This window comes from Priapulus caudatus, unplaced genomic scaffold, assembly GCF_000485595.1.
Source record: "Priapulus caudatus unplaced genomic scaffold, Priapulus_caudatus-5.0.1 Scaffold113, whole genome shotgun sequence".
In the NCBI taxonomy this organism is placed as follows: Eukaryota; Metazoa; Priapulida; class Priapulimorpha; order Priapulimorphida; family Priapulidae; genus Priapulus; species Priapulus caudatus.
In genome coordinates, this window is record NW_014577174.1 from 75,549 (window position 1) to 94,552 (window position 19,004).

At 42.3% G+C, this 19,004-nt stretch overlaps 2 protein-coding genes across 3 annotated transcripts; one reads left to right on the forward strand and one right to left on the reverse strand.

Annotated features, from left to right (window-relative positions):
- Positions 1 to 2,754: 2,754 nt before the first annotated feature.
- Positions 2,755 to 8,921, reverse strand: LOC106805418 (general transcription factor IIH subunit 2-like). 2 transcript variants are annotated; one of them, XM_014806990.1, is made up of 12 exons: positions 8,847 to 8,921; positions 8,014 to 8,175; positions 7,594 to 7,708; positions 7,115 to 7,201; positions 5,313 to 5,524; positions 4,903 to 4,993; positions 4,637 to 4,724; positions 4,324 to 4,431; positions 3,956 to 4,019; positions 3,618 to 3,721; positions 3,330 to 3,475; positions 2,755 to 3,048 (listed from the first exon to the last, which is right to left on the reverse strand). In XM_014806990.1, exons 2-12 carry the CDS (start codon positions 8,076 to 8,078, stop codon positions 2,902 to 2,904), a joined length of 1,227 nt encoding a protein of 408 aa, XP_014662476.1. In that variant the 5' UTR covers positions 8,079 to 8,175; positions 8,847 to 8,921; the 3' UTR covers positions 2,755 to 2,901. The 2 variants fall into 2 exon arrangements, with proteins under 2 accessions (XP_014662476.1, XP_014662475.1); XM_014806989.1 differs by having other exon boundaries at positions 4,637 to 4,790.
- Positions 8,922 to 9,659: 738 nt separating this feature from the next.
- LOC106805405 (tudor domain-containing protein 5-like) lies at positions 9,660 to 17,463 on the forward strand. The gene is made up of 12 exons (XM_014806978.1): positions 9,660 to 10,046; positions 10,391 to 10,738; positions 12,124 to 12,364; positions 12,784 to 12,959; positions 13,322 to 13,378; positions 13,698 to 13,854; positions 14,209 to 14,345; positions 14,980 to 15,088; positions 15,594 to 15,667; positions 15,887 to 16,110; positions 16,446 to 16,593; positions 17,209 to 17,463. The coding sequence occupies exons 1-12, from the start codon at positions 9,660 to 9,662 to the stop codon at positions 17,461 to 17,463; spliced, it is 2,313 nt and encodes a 770-aa protein (XP_014662464.1).
- Positions 17,464 to 19,004: the final 1,541 nt, after the last annotated feature.

The window sequence follows — 19,004 nt, forward strand, 5'->3', positions numbered from 1 at the left end:
TAGGTGTTACAGAGAACCTATAACGGTATCACTCTGTCAAATTTAGCAATATAGGCAGAACGTATACATATAGTGAGAATGATAAAAAAAAAACTTTTGCCAAACAAAATCGTTAGGAAAAAAACAAACGATCTTCAGATGTTTGCATACAATTATCCTTTGTATCTCGTTATTAAAATAAATGAGCCATGTTCGCATCATGGTCTCTTAGCAATCTCCCCATTAACTGCTCGTGCTACGAGCCCAATAAAGAAAAATGTGATAACAACAACAAACAGTTTTATACTATAAAGTAGCAAACCAAGCAGCAAGTTTGCCGAGTGAAAGTCCTACGTGAGCAACTGTACCTCGTTCTACTCAGAAAAAATCCAGCCGGTTTTACATGATACAACTACTTCTGCATGATTCATCATGTTTGTTGCACTACTGTACAGCTCGATTACCCTGCCCTAGTTTCGTTATGGAATATAACATGGCTCTTTCTTGCACCCACCTGAACCAGATCTGTGCTTCTCTGACTTTCTTCTGCTAGGCATGCTGCTGGTCCGATGCTAAGATGTGTGCAAACATCAGTCACATCATCTGCAACAATTAAAAAAGTATTAAGGCATCATCATCCAGGATAAGTGTGGCACTAATAGCTCGTCACCGCACACTTGTCAACGTAGTACTATGACGACGTTGTCCAGCTCATAATGTAAATTTGCATTTACATTTATCACATGTGGCACGGTTTTAAGAAAAAAGCATACCGACTACAGATATTCTGATTCATACAGCATATGGCACATAATGGAATGTAAGGACATTGCTGTGCTTCTGCAGTGCACAAACAAGCAACATCATTAGCCAATTTTGTTTCATTGAAAAGACTCGGTGCTGCCCAGTGTAGGATCCACTGCATCCTAGACCAAGACCCATATACAGATATGCCAAGTACGTCTCTGGTTATACAGTAATCCAACTAAAACTTGTTGGTCCAGCATGCCATGCCATAATTTATCGTTAGAGACAGTTATATAGTCCCATTATTTACTGTAAGAAATAACTTGTGGGAGACCAGTTTTCAGAGATCGGACCAACGGAAAACACCTACCTCATCAGGGAAACAAGAAAGCACATTACTCTAAGACGATGGGTGCGGTCACACTAAATGACTATGTGATGGTTTTTTCACTAATTTTTCCCCAATTACTCCATTTTATGTATTTATGTATGTGCGACTGTTATCAGCAACAATGCTTACATGCTAAATAAGTTGGCATTATAATGTTTCTGGTACCTGATAATTTACCTCACTTTGCGCTCACCTTACAATTCTTCTTAGGTCCAATAGCAACCGGCGCAAATATTAGGGCTATTCGTACACTGTTAGCGCACATGGTTTTGATTTCTACAGAGCAATGGTCCGGTATTTGTCTGAGATTGACATTGAGCATGTGAAAAGCTGACAATCTAAATTTTAAAATGCGTTGCCCTGCAGACCATAAATTCAGAGCATAGATTGGCTGTATCATTACAGTCCCCCCAACACAATTCACAAGCATTTTTGTTTTACTAATACTTAATAGTATATTAGTAATTATAAATTAATACTAATACTAATAGTACTAGTACTAGTAGTAGTAGTAACATTAATAACTAATACTAATAGTAATACTGTCTATAGTAATACTAAAACATTTAACATCTTTACCGTCTGCGGCGATTTCTGACCGACGTAGTTAGCTAGGATTTTAGCCAGATCTAAATTAGTAAATGAGCTAAATACAGTATACCTTTATATAAGTTATTGCTTAGTTATTTAGAATTTTAATCAGGATACATTACCTACATTTTCAAGTTTCAGAAAGAGAAGCAATCGAATAACACATGACTGTACTACTACTACTAGTACTACTAGTACTAGTACTACACTAGTACTATTACTAGTACTACTAGTCTGCCTACCGTGTAGTGTACGCTAACACCTGGCCTCAAATACGCCATGTACTAACCTGCAATATTAATAGTAATAGTTTGGATTTGATTACCTTGGCGGAGGTGTGCGACAGCGATAATATCCACACATGAATTAAACTTCGCAAACAACCTCACTACATCATCACTGCGGTGTTTATGCAGGAATCCACTATGCTCCCGTCCCAATATAATCCTCCGTCTCTACTGCTGCCAGATTTAGATTGGTTACATGGCTTTACATTATATAACTAATATAAACCAAGTAACAGTCAGTGAACCCATCTATGAGCTTCCCGGAAACTATTTCGTACACGGGATAGATGTGATATTCCCAGGGTGCATTGCTAAGACGTCTGTAGACGCCACGGTAGACTGGTACTCGCTTCCACCTCAATTACTCGATGGGTAATCCTCGCTCCTAACCCTAAGCCGAGAGGTGGGACCGGGTACCAGTCTAACGCCACGGTATACCAATCTTTAAAACACACTATGGAACGCCATGTTATTGTTATGCGCGACATCTATCATCTGTTAAGATAACCAATATTCATCAATTACATGTACGACGATGCTAGCGTCATTATCTCACCGATGCTAGGTTTCCACTGTCAGTGAATAGAAGCAATGATAACACATTTAAATTTCTCTGCTCATGATAAAGAAATATTGGCAGTCACTTCGTGACACCATGAGCTAAAGTTAGTGCCTCTGATTATGACATTTTGAATGATTTTTATTACGTATGAAGGAAACAGATCATGAATATAAACAAACACATTTATACACACATGGTTTATAAGTGAGTATATTTACTAATAACCTTTGTTTTATTCAATATTTCACCGCACAATTGGATACATATACCAAATACACATAACGAATACTTTGAAACATACTATCATATCACATAATATATACATCAACTTTTTTCTGAAGATGTCACGTGTTGTTTCTATTATTAACACTGTCATTTAAAGCTTGATTAGGTGGCTTGTTCGCACAACCTGGACAGGAATGGAGAGTCTCGTGTATAAACAGATCACAGTCTAGACAGAAGAACTTCTGGCACTTTTGGCACTGGTAAAGCTAAAATTGGAAAACACACTCAAGTTATAATTTATGCACACGTGCAATGGCTAAGATAATAGAAACAGTGCTGTCTCAATAATACTAGTATTTTTTACTGAATATACCTAATGACTTTTGATTTTGAAAACGTTTAAATAATGTCGATGATCATTTGCTTACAACACTGGGGATGTTACCACATGCACATCCACTGTGATTGAAGAAGAATTTCAATATCTTATATTTCATTATTAGACCCAGATCGGGGAAATCAGCACCTATAATAAAAATGTGCCTACCAGCTGCTCTGTCAATCTGACTTGACATGCATAGCAATGAGAGACCTCTGCTGAAATATTGGAAAGTTTCAGCTCCACAGATGCATCAAGTGGGAAGAGGTGATGGTAGGATCGTGCCAGATGTGGGGCTGATACTAGAGTTAAACCTGTTAACATAGAAGCACTAGGTTCATTAAGCTGTTATTACTAGCTTACTAGGTGCTCATTTACTCCACAATTTGTACTAGAAAGGCAACTGAGAAAGATGATATTATATTACAATACAATGTATTTTTTTAAATTGCCTACCACAAGACTTGCATTCCACTGGTAATTCACAATATTTTCCCTTGCATTGTGGACAAAAGTACCCTTTGCTGCCAAACCCTTGTTCTTCGTTGCCATCTAAGTGGCTGTAACAAACGAAGATCATATAAGGGGATTATTTGGGTATTTTACATTGTATAGATTCCCATGAAGTAGTATAACTAGTTTAGGTTAGGTTAGCCATAAGAGAAATCCAATAATAACTATTATTACATACTACCCCAATTGATGATGAAACAATCATTATTTGAGATTATGGTCCCAGCGCAATTCAACTAATGGATTTCAAATAGCACATGATGAAATGTAAATATGCCTACCACATGCACATTGACGGAGTTTCTCCACTCGCCACATTCGCTGAAAGCTGGTGATAGGGAAAGCCTGATCAACAGAGAAAAATTCCCCTATACTACTTGAATCACACAATCTTAGCAATCTGACAACAACGAAAGTTTCTCTTAGAGACAGATCTCCATTCTATACAGGTGGTTTCACTGTATAACTGCCACTAACTGAAAATGCCAAATGTCCTTTATAGATGGGTGCCCATACTATAGAGATGGTTTCACTGTACAACTGACACTTACAGAATGCCAATTGTCCTTCATACACAGGTTTTCATACTATAAAGGCATCTGCTAACACAGATTTGCCTGTAATTGTGATTACAGGTGGCAGCACCTACCCATCCGGACGAGTGATGATTCTGTGTTTGTCGCTGCTGGTGGTGGGCTCACATGTTGCATTAATATATCCTTGAAGTGGCACTCATCCAATATCACACCATACTTACCTACACACAGAAATGCAAACTGTAAATACCAACATCAATCACACATCATCTAGACATTAAATAATGAGTTGCTTATGATTACCTATTGTAAATTAATCACTTGTTTCCATGCCAAACCTTGGCCAGTTTCTACCCCGAAAGATTTTACAACAATCTTTGTACTCATTTTATTACAAAAAAACAAAACAAAAGTAAGATGTATTACCACGCGTTCCCTTGCAGAGCTTTGCACAAACTCGCACCTCAGCTGCCAACCCTATCACTGATGACCTGATGTTGTAGCTAGCGAGTTCCTGATGGAAACACAAACCAATTTTCCCATCTAAGAAATTTACTAGCCTAATATTCGTACATAATGCCTGCAACACAATAGGAGGAGAAGTTCAATAAAACTATGGTCTCGGTAATTGAGATCTATATTGATATAGATAACTAATGCTTTCATCTGATGAAGAAATGTAACAGACATACCTTTATTGTTTTACTAACATCTCCAGGGTCACAGGTTGTGAGACTTCCCAATATAATCAATATCTCTCTGCTTGTATGTCCTGGCATATATCTGAAAATGTAAACGCAATCCCGTTATAATATAGAAATAGTTTATATACCCATAACTTACCTAGATGTTTTACAGCACAATAACAACAGAAGTAAGATAATGCATGTACTGTCTTAGTCCTGATACCAACAGGGAGCATGCAGCTTGCTGCAAAGCACAGGATATTTGCATGGCTGCCTACACAAACTCGGATACGTTGAGTTTTGCTTATGCTCCCCCACCCCAATTATGCCCTATACTAATTACCAATCACTCAATTTATATGAAATCATCATGATATGAATGTCTATATGATAAGCGATTAGCAATCTATAAACACCTCAGGGTTTTCATACAAATCTCCAGAGAGTTTTGCAGTGATGGTTCGCCGCTGCACGCCATGTCGACAGCCTTGCGGGCGGCCGTGATGTGCCGCTGCGGGTTTCCACCCAGCTCCGTCAGCTTCTCAGCAGACTTGTTACGTGTGACGACGAGCCCCAGCTGACTGATGGGATTCTGGTCGAAATACTCCTCTATGAAACCTTCCAGCAGCTTCGGCAATAACACGCAAAAATTTCAGTCATAGGAATTGTACGCGAGCAAGTACAAGTCAGCTGTTTATGCTTGTCATAATTTTGTTATGCCAAATATGATCAACATATAGCACCCCTATTAAACATTTGTTTGAAACCATATTTAATGATCGAAAGCTTCCAAACACCATGTCCAGGCAAGTATTCAGATAAACTGACATCTCTATTATGTGGTTTAACCTATAACATAACTTACAACAGCCTGATGCAAAAGAGAATGAAAGTGTCAATGACACTGTAGCTCACCAGAAAAAAAAACACAAATGAGTGAGTGAGAAGAAGTCAGTTTTAATTGAGCAACCATCGACGTACATTATAGAAACGAAGAGTATATATGGGAGAACTCCCATTATATACTCTTGATAATTATATGTGTAATTTTTTATGTGAAGATAAATGTTTGAGATGTGAAAGTCTGAGATGTGGGCGAGTGATGGCGTTACACCTAAATGATCGCCATCTAACGTTTTTATAATATTCAGATTTAGGCACTGCCTAAAAGCGGAGCTCCCGATGTGTAACGTGTAAGATTGAGAAGATACGCTTATTCCACGTAGCTGCTATATACCACGTGACAATGGTGTTTCGCTGCCCATAACACAACTTTTGTCAAAGGTTAATTGGTTGCATGGAAGTGTTTACTTCGTATGAGTTTTTCTAGGCGGTAGCACACGGTTGCCATCTGTATATCGCAATAATAATTTATAAACCAAAATGAATCACAATTTGTGACAGTAGATGGCGCTATACCCGCTTTGATGTTTCTTAGCGATGGCATTCGAAATAAATAGGTTATGCTGCATTCCGACATGTTTTGTAAAACTTTACTCTAATATAGACGTTTTATCGGCAGGGTGGAGAGGAAATACCAATTTTTCATTAAAGATATTGTAAATGAAATCTTGTAAAACGAACCAGACGAGTGTGACACCACACACTGTTATCTGCGTGTCTATATAATTGCAAAAACCTACCTAATTTGCACATTTTTTTTTTAAATAAACCCCTGTAATACGTTTTGGGGCCAGCCCTTATTCATTCACATACCAAAAATGAGCAAAATCCGTTGAACCTGAACTGACTAATGGCAATTTCCATTTTTGCCAAAAAATTGCCGTGGCTCGAAAGTACGTCGACTGGCGTGCTCCAAAATAGGACGTTCAAACTTCTCTCATAGCAGTAACAACTATACCCAATTTCAAACATGTGGGTCAAACGGTTCCTGAGTTATCGTTGACCATAGCCAAATGTTGACGGAAGGACGGACGACGACCCATGGCAATAGCTCATCTTGACGATGTCAAGGTGAGCTAACAACGGACGACGACCCATGGCAACAGCTCATCTTGATGATGTCAAGGTGAGCTAAAAATCACCATTGCTGTTCATATGGTTTCATTGTACAGGCTTCATTGAATGCTATCATAAAGGAACATGCTGAATAAGGTAACTATTCATGCATTAGTATCCTTTCAATATACATTTACGTTGATGTAAGCTGTCACTATTTTTTCCCATCAGACTTATATGGTTGTGTAAGTTATCCTACCTTCAGTGTGCAATGCTGACGTGTGGGCCTTAAGTCTTGATCAGTCATGGCAGAGGACAGGTCAATGACTACAAACAGATGTCGCATCTGTGTTCAAATGAAAGGTAGAGCAATCTACATTAATAAGGCATTTATATTTGTTTACTATCAGCATTATCATGACTATCACAGGGATAGAAAGTAAGGCCCACAATGTGCATAGCCTGCAACCATACAGTTACTGGTACAGTGGTTATCTAGCAAAACTTAGTTCAGGGCTTCCTTTAAACATGAAATCCAACTAGAACTTAATATGGGTACATATAAGCAGCAAATTAATTGATAACTTAAGAACTCAGGAGACTCACATCTTGCTACCAAAGGTTATAGGTAAAATGTCACCGTATCTTCCCAGTTTAATCCCACACAGAACCATCTTAAATCTTTTCCGTGCTATTACTATAATTATTATACAGAACATTAGTACTGCAGAGACTGACCATTCCTAGTCGGATGTCGGCTGGTCGTTCCAGCAGACGCCTCCGTTTTGCTCGACTGACGATATCATCAACACTTGCTTGAATGGATCCTGCTTCATCTTCTCGTAATGCTTCCCTAAATCCAGGTAAATGATATGTGAATAACTGTGTGCGCAAAGTACAGCTCGTACCTAAGAGGTAATGATTCACCAACCAGATAGATGTTGCTTGTATGTATATTTTTACAACAAATAAAAGCATTTAGATAGCTAGGAGAGCTAAAACTACAGCTACATAGAAACTCTAGGCAATCGCTTAGGATGGTATGCAGATCAACCCATTTTATACAAACATGGAACAATATTTGGCCTATTAAGCTACTATAGGGTTATATTGTGGATGGCTATTGGATATCCGACATATACTGTGTTATCATCATACCAGGTTTTCTCGTATTCCCCTTCCCATATGTAAGCTCCTGTCTCAGTCTCTCCATCCTCATCCATAGTTCACGTCAGAGAAACAGCACACAAATTCTTAGTAATGGGTTTCTTCTTCCTCAGCCTCGACTTGGAGAAAATTTCCTTGGAGTTATTCACTTTCCTGTGTTAAATACATAGCCAAATGTCAGGTCATCTCTACAAAACTATCCCTGTATTTGCCATTCAGGGGGTTTGATTAGAGGCTGGCACATGGTAAATTCAGCTGCGTACTTAGGCTTGTTTCATGTATGCAGTGCTCACTGTGTTCGGATTCCGCTGCAGAGCCAAGAACTGGCGGGCTAAGTATCTGGGTTGGCAGCTCCAAGAAACGTCAATCAAGAACATCAGTCAAAAGACCGTGCATTGACAGTTGACACGGTCTCACAGTCTAGTTCAAGTGGTTAGGCAATAGCCTATAGCCTCTGTAGCCACAAGTTACCTTAGCGCTCTAACGATGTGATACAATCATGGTCGGGATACAGCATCACTAACATCCATCACACACAGCACATCCATCATATCACAGCCATATAACTTAGTACTATCAGTATCACTATCACTATCAGTATCAGTATCACCAGGAGTAAGATAATCTATATTATCTTACTCCTGGTATCACTAATACTATCAGCCTCAGGAGTCAGGACTCGGGACAAGAGTCAAGAGTTGCTATATAATTTAGCAAACATATCGTTTGCAGGGCTACCGTATCATATCTAACAACATTAATCTAGTAATACAAACATTATCTCGTTAATTAACATATTTCATGTCATTTACTGCACTATATACCTCAGCATAAGAAGATCACAATAGGTATATAATTTGATTCCATACAGCGGGCCAAGGGGGCTGCCATTAGTGGTTACGGAAAAACTCGAATCGTGAGAAAAGAGATCGATAGACGAAACCAAACAAACGGAAGAGCCGCATTATAATTCTGATTAAAGATTTAATAATGAAAGATAGCATCAAATACCCTATTAAAAATTATTAAATTACAAATTACATTTTAATTTTTAGTTATTCAATAAAGACCAACCTCTGAATATCACCTCTGAAGACCACCGCAGATTAGACTGGTTCCTTGTCTCTTCTCTTAGTAGATATAGCCATTAGCCGCTACCTGTAATAAAGGTAAAAAGAAACAGGGAACCCATCTAAGCTTAGATTAGTTCGCGCGATCATCGACAGTTGAAAGGACGTAGATGTCCATAATCAATAATAAGCCCTTCGTCAGGGCAGTGTAAGGGCAGCGTGGCTACGTTAGTAGCCAGTCTATGCTTTGGTTATGTCATTTTTGTGACCGACACTGTCCCAGTGTGTGTTGGTGGAAGTAGGTAGAAGGTAACATTATGATTATGGTGTAAAACATGCTAGACTCCTGATATAATAATAAGGAAACAATGATATAATAATAAGGAAACAATGTCTGCCGTCAAGCCTCAAGGAGATTGATCTTCAGTAGTGTCACTAGTGACAATGTTGTAGGTATAACTATAAGGTAGTAAGTTAGCAAGCGCTATCCGCCGCCTGCATCGGCATCGGCATTGAAACTCACGTCGACACACACGGTCACACCCACACTCCACAGCCACAGGAAACATGGGTGACGCTGTTAAGTTGATGGAGAAGCTGAAGAAGGAGGTGCGAGCGGTCCTTCTCACTTCTAAGAGCGGTCTGACTGTGTATGAACTGGAGAAGGACTATGCGGACATGATGAGCCGCCCTCTCCCCTATCGCGAGTTAGGCTTCGGCAACGTGACCGATCTATGCCGCTCGATGAGTGACGTCGTGTCAATATCGATGATACGTGGTAAGGTCGTGCTGGTAGGCATACCGGACAAGGCAACGGAACATGTCGCAAGACTCGTTCAGGGACAGAAGAACAGTGGCAGGCCGAGGGGCAGGCTGGCAGCGACTAGGCGACCCGATCGTCCAATGTATCGAGCATCTAATGTTCAACAGTTTAACTCTATGCCGAGTAATCGGGTAAGAAGTGGAAAAGAAAACGCGTTGGGTGATTCAGCATTATTATTAGTTCGGGTGCACCTAGTATTTATGCTGTAAGTGGGTTTTGAGTGCTGGTTGTGTCATTCACAACATACACTACTCACTAGCATTTTGCACAATGGATTTTTAGTTTTCTTCTCATTGGTCTTAAAAAACTGGCCATGAACTGTATTAGGACATACTTTATATTGATGAACTATATATGTATCGTAATGCGCGAATTGTTTGAATTATTCTATTTCAATTATACTATAATGCACTGTATTTTAATTTTAATTACGGTTCTATTCTAATGTCAGCTGAAAGCCTGAGTATTGTTTTAGGTGAAGCATGACACAACACTCACAGTTGCGCCTGCGGACCTGCGCGCACGTTTTCACGAGCTATTGGAGAGCAAGCCGGAGGGAATCTACATGGCAAATATCAGCACTGCCTACCAGCGTAAATTTGGTGTGCCGCTGTTGGTGTCAAAGTACGGCTTTGACAGCGTCCTCAACTTGCTGAGGGGAATGCCGGACACTGTCGAGTTAGTGAATCTACCGGAGGGTGGCTACACGGTGTACGGCAGGGGCAGACGCACCAACGCCCTCTTGTCGTGGCGTGACCAGTCGAGCAGTGCTGCAGCATCACGGCCAGTCAGAAGTGGTGCGATTGGCAAGGGGATTGCACAGGTACATGCAAACCTCCATCCGTGCATCCATTATGGATGGTTATACATCTAAATCCATATATATATTTTTTTCACATTTCATATGGGATCATACAAACTTCTTTTTTTTTTGCCATAAGAAGTATGACAGTAATCTTCGGATCTCCTCTAATGCAAGTACAGTAATGAATGTGAGTAATCATTGGCGAATATGTTTGCTAAAATGATATAATACGGGAAGGAGAGTTCAAAACATTAATTAGTAACCTGTACCTGGAGTACGTTGCAGGGCACTGGTTAATGCACAATTATGAGTGCAAGTATATATTGTCAAAGGTATATATATATATATAGACAGTGTTCTCATTAGGAACCGGCCACCGGCCGAATTGACCGTCTACTCTGCTGTTTCGGCCGGTTACAATTGGCTCAACTAGTATGATATATATATACAGCGTGAGAAACTAGCGGTCGCCCAGTCGCCAGTGGCGATTAGAAAATTGACCGGGCGACTGCTTGCTGGTACTAATAAATCAGTTGAGTATATTTGTATGCATGTTATGTGCACAAGAAGCATTGTTTTGTTTTTGAGTAACGATATATAATTACTCTTATAATTACTAAATCGTCATAATTTGGAAACTTTTTGTGAACTCTGAATGTACCAGGAGAAACCAAATTGGAAAAAAAGGACCATACTGTAATCCAAATGTGTCTGTTTACTGCAGCTCAGAATACACCAGATTGCATCTCAGAGCATCTAGGTTTTTAAAAACAAATTTGGGGGGGTACCCCCAAACCCCCCGCCCACACACCGCCACGGCCTGTTGCAAAAGCATTTCGGCCTGTTACTATAAAATATAATGAAAACCCTGCGCACTACATGTCATGTATAATACCCAACTATCGCACTATTCTATGCCGTGAGAGTCTTGGCAGTGACAAGTTAAAGTTAATAGTCGTGTAGGCAGATTACATCATCACAAAGTGTGTTATTATCTACTCTTGATCTAACATGTAGGGGCGGGAATCTGCCGATACAGCAGAGTGACCATTCGTGAATGGCAGACACTTCACACGACTTTCCTTATACCTGTTGCAAAAGCATTTCGGCCTGTTACTATAAAATATAATGAAAACCCTGTATAGATATATATTGTTTATCAATGTAACACTGGAAAAGGAGGTTTTGAATAGAAAAAACTGGTTTAGTTCATTGAAAAATGACATAAAGGTTCATTTTGCACGAGTGAAGCCATAACTTACAAACTGCGTATGGGCAAATTTACGCAAACCCTGAGTTATCGTAATGCAAATTCTCACTCCTCTCTGTAAATCTACCTAATGATCACGCTATCCGTGTAACAAACCATCTAGTCATCTGGCCGTATGTTCGTGTGTTTACAGATAGAGAGTGACACGGCGCGTAACATCACGGTCACCGATCTTCATCGTCACTTCCGGGAGCTTCTCCTCGCTTATCCGGACGGTCTCAGCATGGGGAACATCGGCTTCGCCTACGAGCGTAGGTTCGGTCTGCAGTTGACCTTGTCCAACTATGGCTTCACCAGCTTCAAAAGGATGCTGAAGACCATGCCGGATGTTGTAGACCTGGTGGACCTGCCTGAAGGCGGCTACATGGTGTATGGTATGTCCAGACGTCCTGACACGCTAATCGATGAATGGTTGAATTTGATGTAGAGTCTCAGACTCTGTTTTAGGTATTTTACTGAACCTCATGTGAGTGCACAATTTCAGACACCCTCAACCCATGTTGATTAGTTTTGTGTGTTGAGGTGTAACGTTCTCTAATCCGTAAAGCTTCTCTCTCTGCTCTCGGCGTTCTGCTAATCATGCCCACGCTGTCTCTCTCTCTCTCTCTCTCTCTCTCTCTCTCTCCCCCTCTCTCTTTCTCTCTCTTCCCCTCTCTCTTTCTCTCTCTTGCTCTCTCTCTGTGTCACTCCACCAACTGGTGCAATTACAACACACCGGACTTTAAAATTGCAGCAGCAGCGTCATCGCATGTTTCGCAACCACCTCGGCAACAACCGTCTGGCACTGACACAGTGGAACTGCGCTCTGAAAGCCTGCCATCTTCCTCTGACAGCACGCAGCTCCGTGGGAATAACGTGGCAGATGCTGCACCTACAGGCAGCGGCGGGGCGGTCGGCAAGGAAACTCGGTCGTTTGCAGAGATGGTCGGTGTGGGTCATGAAAGCAACCTTAAGGAAGATATCGCACGGGTAAGGTCACGCACCGTGCCACCCCTCACTTCTTTGTTGTGTTCATTCATAATGTTTCTCGCAACAGCTTTTCTTTGCTTAGCTGCGGGTAGTCGATGTTTTTCGATGTATCTGGGCATGAATTTTTTGTACCCGTTCTTGAAAACCAGTATGGCGTTTCTGATGCACTTTGCATACCTGGATGGGTTCAGTGATTATGTAGTGTTGTCATTGGCCGTATGTAAGTGAAAATTTCAGTAGACAGATGGTGATGATCATCAGGCGGTAATTGTGTGCTGTTCACATTCTTGTCAGTTGAATTTGTTTGTGTGTAGGTGGGTGTCTTTCGTGATCCTGACTGTTCGTTTTCAATGTCTTTCCAGGTGCTGGCCAAACATCCAAATGGTATCTGTGCTGCCGAGTTGCCCATGGAGTTTAAGGTACGAAACCAACATGGTGACTAAGCCTTGCCTAACAACTACATAATTATTTGCACCCAAACTTGAAAATATTAACAAAAGTACAGAGCGAGACGACGCGCAAGTCGGGTGCCGAATGAACGATTAACTGACGAGAGTCTGTTTCTTATGATGACAGAATTTACTTCTATAACTGTATAAATCAATTGACTTCAATAAATTGTTTGCCCAGCTTCCCTACTACGGACTATCGTCGCACGTGTGATCCGAATTTTTTTTGCATTTTACGAGAGTAAGCGTGTTTCCTGCGATCTATAGTTTTATTTTCCCCGGTTTGCAGCGTGTGACAGGGAAAGATCTACCGATGAAGGAGCACGGCTATTACAGCGTCATCGACCTCGTCTCGGCGATGTCCGACACCATCTACAGAACGCGTCTGAACACTCACGGCGACTGGACGTTGTACGACGCTCGCATGCGCCCGAAGATAGAGAAGGGTAGGGAGCATTAGCACAGTAATGGCTCTGTTATCCGGCACCTGTAGGAATCAAATATCATCAGAAATTCCATTAGCCTGATTACTAGAAAGTTACTTCTGGAAATTGTATACACGTTCACGAATGATAACAGTGACCTTCCCCGACCAGAAAGTGGGACTTGTTAGAAGAGTAAGAGTATTGAGAGGCTTGGCAGGGTACCACATGTTTAGGTCTCTCTTAGAAGCACATTGAAAACAGTCTGGAATAATTAAACATTAACAATTGCATTAGGGAACTGTGATAGAACGTATAAGAGTGTGTAACCCTTGAGGCTATAGCAGATAAGACATCTGTATTCACGTTTTTGCACAGAATCAAAGATAACCAGTAGTACTAGCAATCAGTATACTAGGAGTTCATCACCAGAGGGATGGCAAGAGATGGTAAGAGATGTCCTACTAGCTAACCCTCATGGTGTCCTGCTACACAATCTCCCCGGAGTGTACGAGGTCAGTATGGTTTTTATATGGATGTTATTAAATTGCTGGATTATATCCTCAACAACACGTCTATCAAATTACATATTACTCTATCCAACATCGGTACTATACGTAAAACGGTGATGTCGTTGTTATTTTTCTCTAATTATATGGGAAAATTATGGGAGTTTATCAATTTTATACGCAAGGAATGGGAAGAATCGTTTAGATTGTAAGTGATGGAGCAGCGGGTTGTGCCTGGGTTTGCCCATGATGAGACTATCTGCACGGATTCGAAGAGCCTTGCACGTGGTTCCGTCACGGCGCGTGTGTTGCCGATGCTGTGTCGTGTCGTTGAGCTGCAGTGCGGATCGCTGTCATTAAATACCAATGTCTGAGGCATACCCAGTGTTAGCTTCCCATGTGTAATCCGTGCCTGATTATTAGCGCTTGTTATCTTTCGTTATTATTAGACTTTTGACCCATTTTGTACCCAAATATACTTTGTGACTATAAACTAGACTAAATGTGACTTCGTTTAATAGGTGTCTGCACGTGTTAGAAACACAATTTTATTTTTAACTTGGGTTTTGACATGATGCGGTGTGTTTGCTTGTGAGTCATAGCGTCAGCTCTGACCGACTGTAATGTACTCGTTGCCTAGAACATGACTGGCCAGGAGCTCAGCGTAGCTTCACATGGCTTCCAGAGTATGGAAGAGCTGGTGCTCTCTCTCCGCGGAAGCTGTGCGCAGATCAGGATGACGGATGACGGTAAGAATGTGTGTGAGCGGTGCGAGCCACGATGCAGGAGTGTTAGATTGATAAGGCGGGTTTTCTCTGCCAATTTTGTGTTTTTGGTACCAAAGGTCATTGGGAATGGATATTCGGGGATAGGGATCATAGAATAGAGATTTACAGTCACACGGATGATGTTTTGTATTTTCGGCATAGATGTATGCTGACAAATGCATTTATGTTGAGTTCTAACATTGCACTGATATCGGTAGAGGTCGGCGACGACAGAGAGGGCGTGGCTAGTGTACTGATGATGACCAATCACTGCGCAAAATTTAAGGTGACGTGCCGTTGCTAAGAGTTCCGCCGTCAGGCGTAGAACCACGGCTGTCGCCCATGTGAACACGTGAAATCTGAGGCACAGCCACGGAATCGCAGTCGTATCGACTCGAGCGCGTTTTATGTTAGTGGATGCTGTTGAAGCGAAACGTTGTTCATGTGGTAATCAGTGTTTGATAGCGGCTGTGATCTCTTCACGTAGGACACAGCATGGTGTATGGTATCGCTAAGCCTCGACCCACCCGTGATGTTGATCGTGACACCACCACAAACTCTGTAAGTATTACCTACTGCTTTCTATTGCATACACGCATGCTCGCAGAAACGCATGCATGCATGCACTCACACACTAACGCATGCACACAGACATCCATACGTACCCACGCACGCACTCATGCATGCACGCACACATGCGAGACTATGAGAAACAAGTAGAATCGTCTGCCATGAAAATTTTTCACGGTGCGATTTTTTATGCAGTCTCTTTCTTTGCAGAAACTGCCGCTTGCGATTCCACGTGCATTGCCGCACCCTGCGCATCTGACACGAAAGTTGCCCGCAGACTCCGTGGGGCCTGGTAGTAACTACAAGAGCTCGAAGCTGCCCAAAGTTGACGAGTACTTTACAATGTATGTGTCGGTGATGACTCCCAATGGGCAGGTGCACTTCCAGCGTGCATCAATGAAGAAGAAACTTGATGAGCTGATGGATGACCTTGAGTGAGTGTATATAGGCTTCAGTATATATATATTTAAGCCAATATGCATATTTATTATGTCTATATAAGGCATCTCCAATGGTCGAAATTAAGAAACTGTTTGTTTCGTACAGAAAGGTGGCAGTCAGAGTTTTAGGTCTTCCAGGTAAAGTGGTTATCAAGGTGCATAAAAGTCGCAGGCTCATGTATTTTCTCGAAGTTGCGTAGGCAGGAGCCTAGCTCCGTGAAACCTGTCCTATTTTGGACTTGTTTATCGTAACTAATTTGTTTTATGTGATAAAATGAAATCTGCTGGCGTCAACCCGCGATAGGTGTTCACGCGGCTCTTTTATTTAGACGAACGTACACGACCGTTGAGGGGGATGCATACGCGATGCCGGAGATGCTGTTTGCTATCGGCCAGCCCTGTGCTGCCATCTTTCCCGAAGGAGAAGACTGGCATCGAGTTCTTATCCTGGGCATGCCCAGCATCGAATACGTCGAGGTATGTTGTCATGCATGTTTGCCGGTTTCTCCAGCACTACTGCTATTCAATTGTATGTTACCTGTAGTACGTGTTGAAACCTGTTCGTCGTCATTGTCTAACGCGACGGCTGTCATTGTGCATTGCCCATAGTTTATGCCCCGTAAACCGTTCCACCTCGCGTAGAGAGCCGTCGTCTAACGGGGCGGCTGTTCTAGCTTATACGTTGCCCATAGTTTACGCCCTGAAAACCCTTGGCTTAGAGATCCGCCGTCTAATGTGGTGACTGCTGTTGTAAATTGCCTATAGTTTACACCTTGAAAACCCATTCCAACAGTCCAACTCGCGTAGAGATCCGCCATCTAATGTGGTGACTGATGTTGAAAACCTATGTCAAAACCGATTATTTTACCTCACGAAGGTCTTCGTCTAATCCAGTGCTTCTTAAACTGGTGAATGGTTCACCCAAGGATGAATGATTATTTTGTGGTAGATGAAACGTACCAAAAACATAAGGAAATTTAGATGCGGGAGAGTGAAATTTTGTGATAACGACTCGAGTCGTTCACACACTGAAATAGTTCCGAAGAATCACTGGTCTAATTAACCAGTGCGTTGCCGCGCCTCTTGCCGCAGGTGTTGTTCATCGACTACGGCAACGTGTGCCACGTGCTCCGCGACAACTGCAGGATGCTGAGAGCGAGGTTTCTCGGGCCGCCCGCCGCCGCCATGCTCGGTCGCTTTGCCAACATCGTTCCCGTTGGGTCACGAACCTCGTGGACGAACGCCGCCGTGAATTACACGCTGGGGCTCGTCAGTAACGTGGAACTTGTCGGCCGTATTGTTTCCGTCGACGCGGTAATGGCATGTCCATGCGCAGTCCGCGTGTGAATGTGCTAATCATGCGTGTCCTGCACGTGTGACGGCTGATGTGTAAACATGCGTTATGTGCGCGTGAACGTGTCTAAACATGCGTGTATGCATGCGTGAACATGTCTAAACATGCGTGTATGTGCGCGTGAACGTGTGTAAACATGCGTGTATGTGAGCGTGAACGTGTGTAAACATGCGTGTATGTGCGCGTGAACGTGTGTAAACATGTGTGTATGTGCGCGTGAATGTGTCTAAACATGCGTGTATGTGTGCGTGATCGTGTGTAAACATGCTTATATGTGCGCGCTGACGTTGTACTAAACTCGTGTATGTGAGCGGTGGAACGTGTCTAAAATGCGTGTATTGTGGGGGAACGTGTTGTAAACATGCGTGTATGTGTGCGTGAACGTGTCTAATCATGCGTGTCCTGCACGTGTGAACGTGTGTAAACATGCGTGTATGTGCGCGTGAACGTGTCTAAACATGCGTGTATGTGCGCGTGAACATGTCTAAACATGCGTGTATGTGCGCGTGAACGTGTCTAAACATGCGTGTATGTGTGCGTGAACGTGTGTAAACATGCGTGTATGTGTGCGTGAACGTGTGTAAACATGCGTGTATGTGCGCGGCGTGAACGGTGTCTAGAACATGCGTGTATGTGCGCGTGAAGTGTCTACATGCGTGTATGTTGCGTGAACGTGTGTAAAACATTGCGCTGTTATGGTGCGTGTAACATGCTGTCATGTGAGCGTAAAGGTAACTGTGTATCGTGCCGCTGAAGTGTAAACATTCGTGTATGTGCGCGCGTGAACGTGTCTAAACATGCGTTGTATGTGCTGCGTACAGTGGTCTAAGACGGTGTATTCTGAAACGTGTAAATGCGGTGTAGTGCGCCGTGCAACGTGATCTAACATGTGTGTAGGTGCTCGTGCAACATGTCTAAACATGCATGTAGTGGAAAAGGGGCGTGTACGTGTCTAAACATGTGTGTATGTGTGCGTGAACGTGTGTAAACATGCGTGTATGTGCACATGAATGTGTGTAAACATGCGTGTATTGTATAGTTATGTACATGGTGTGAGCTGAGTGTGGCTGAGAGGGTCTATGGTCCGCCGTGGTACTGCCGCGAACGTACCCCTGGTACTATTCAATCAACGGCCCTTGGTCCTGGCCTTGCCAGGGCCTGGTGATCAATATGCCGGACCGACTCTCCTACTCCACTAACGAGTCCTAGCGAGTCGCCTACGGCCGTACTCACCTACTACCCTAACCTAACCATATCAGGATTAGTGCCAGGTACGTCCCGGTATCCGACCAACCCCAGAGTAGCTTCCGGCAGTACCTCTGGCGGGACAGAGCCTATGACCAGAGGGTGTAGCTCTGTCATTGTAATTTAAATTCCTTCTGAATCGAGACATTTTTCCCATCGGATATTTAGCTAGGTCATTAAAGCTGGCCAGTTTTATACCGATTTTTACGCTGATGCGCTCTCAATGTCGAGTTTTAGTATTTGTTGCCAAAGGCATTCTTTGTAGATAGTCACAACAATGTGATTGGCG

Coding starts and splice junctions, on each gene's coding strand:
- LOC106805405 (XM_014806978.1), top strand. CDS start 9,660: ATGGGTGACGCTGTTAAGTTGATGGAGAAGCTGAAGAAGGAGGTGCGA. Junction 10,047..10,390: donor ACTCTATGCCGAGTAATCGG/GTAAGAAGTGGA, acceptor GTATTGTTTTAG/GTGAAGCATGACACAACACT. Junction 15,668..15,886: donor GTGACACCACCACAAACTCT/GTAAGTATTACC, acceptor CTTTCTTTGCAG/AAACTGCCGCTTGCGATTCC.
- LOC106805418 (XM_014806989.1), bottom strand. CDS start 8,078: ATGGATGAGGATGGAGAGACTGAGACAGGAGCTTACATATGGGAAGGG. Junction 4,432..4,636: donor GCTCTGCAAGGGAACGCGTG/GTAATACATCTT, acceptor TTCTGTGTGTAG/GTAAGTATGGTGTGATATTG. Junction 3,722..3,955: donor ACTCCGTCAATGTGCATGTG/GTAGGCATATTT, acceptor CGTTTGTTACAG/CCACTTAGATGGCAACGAAG.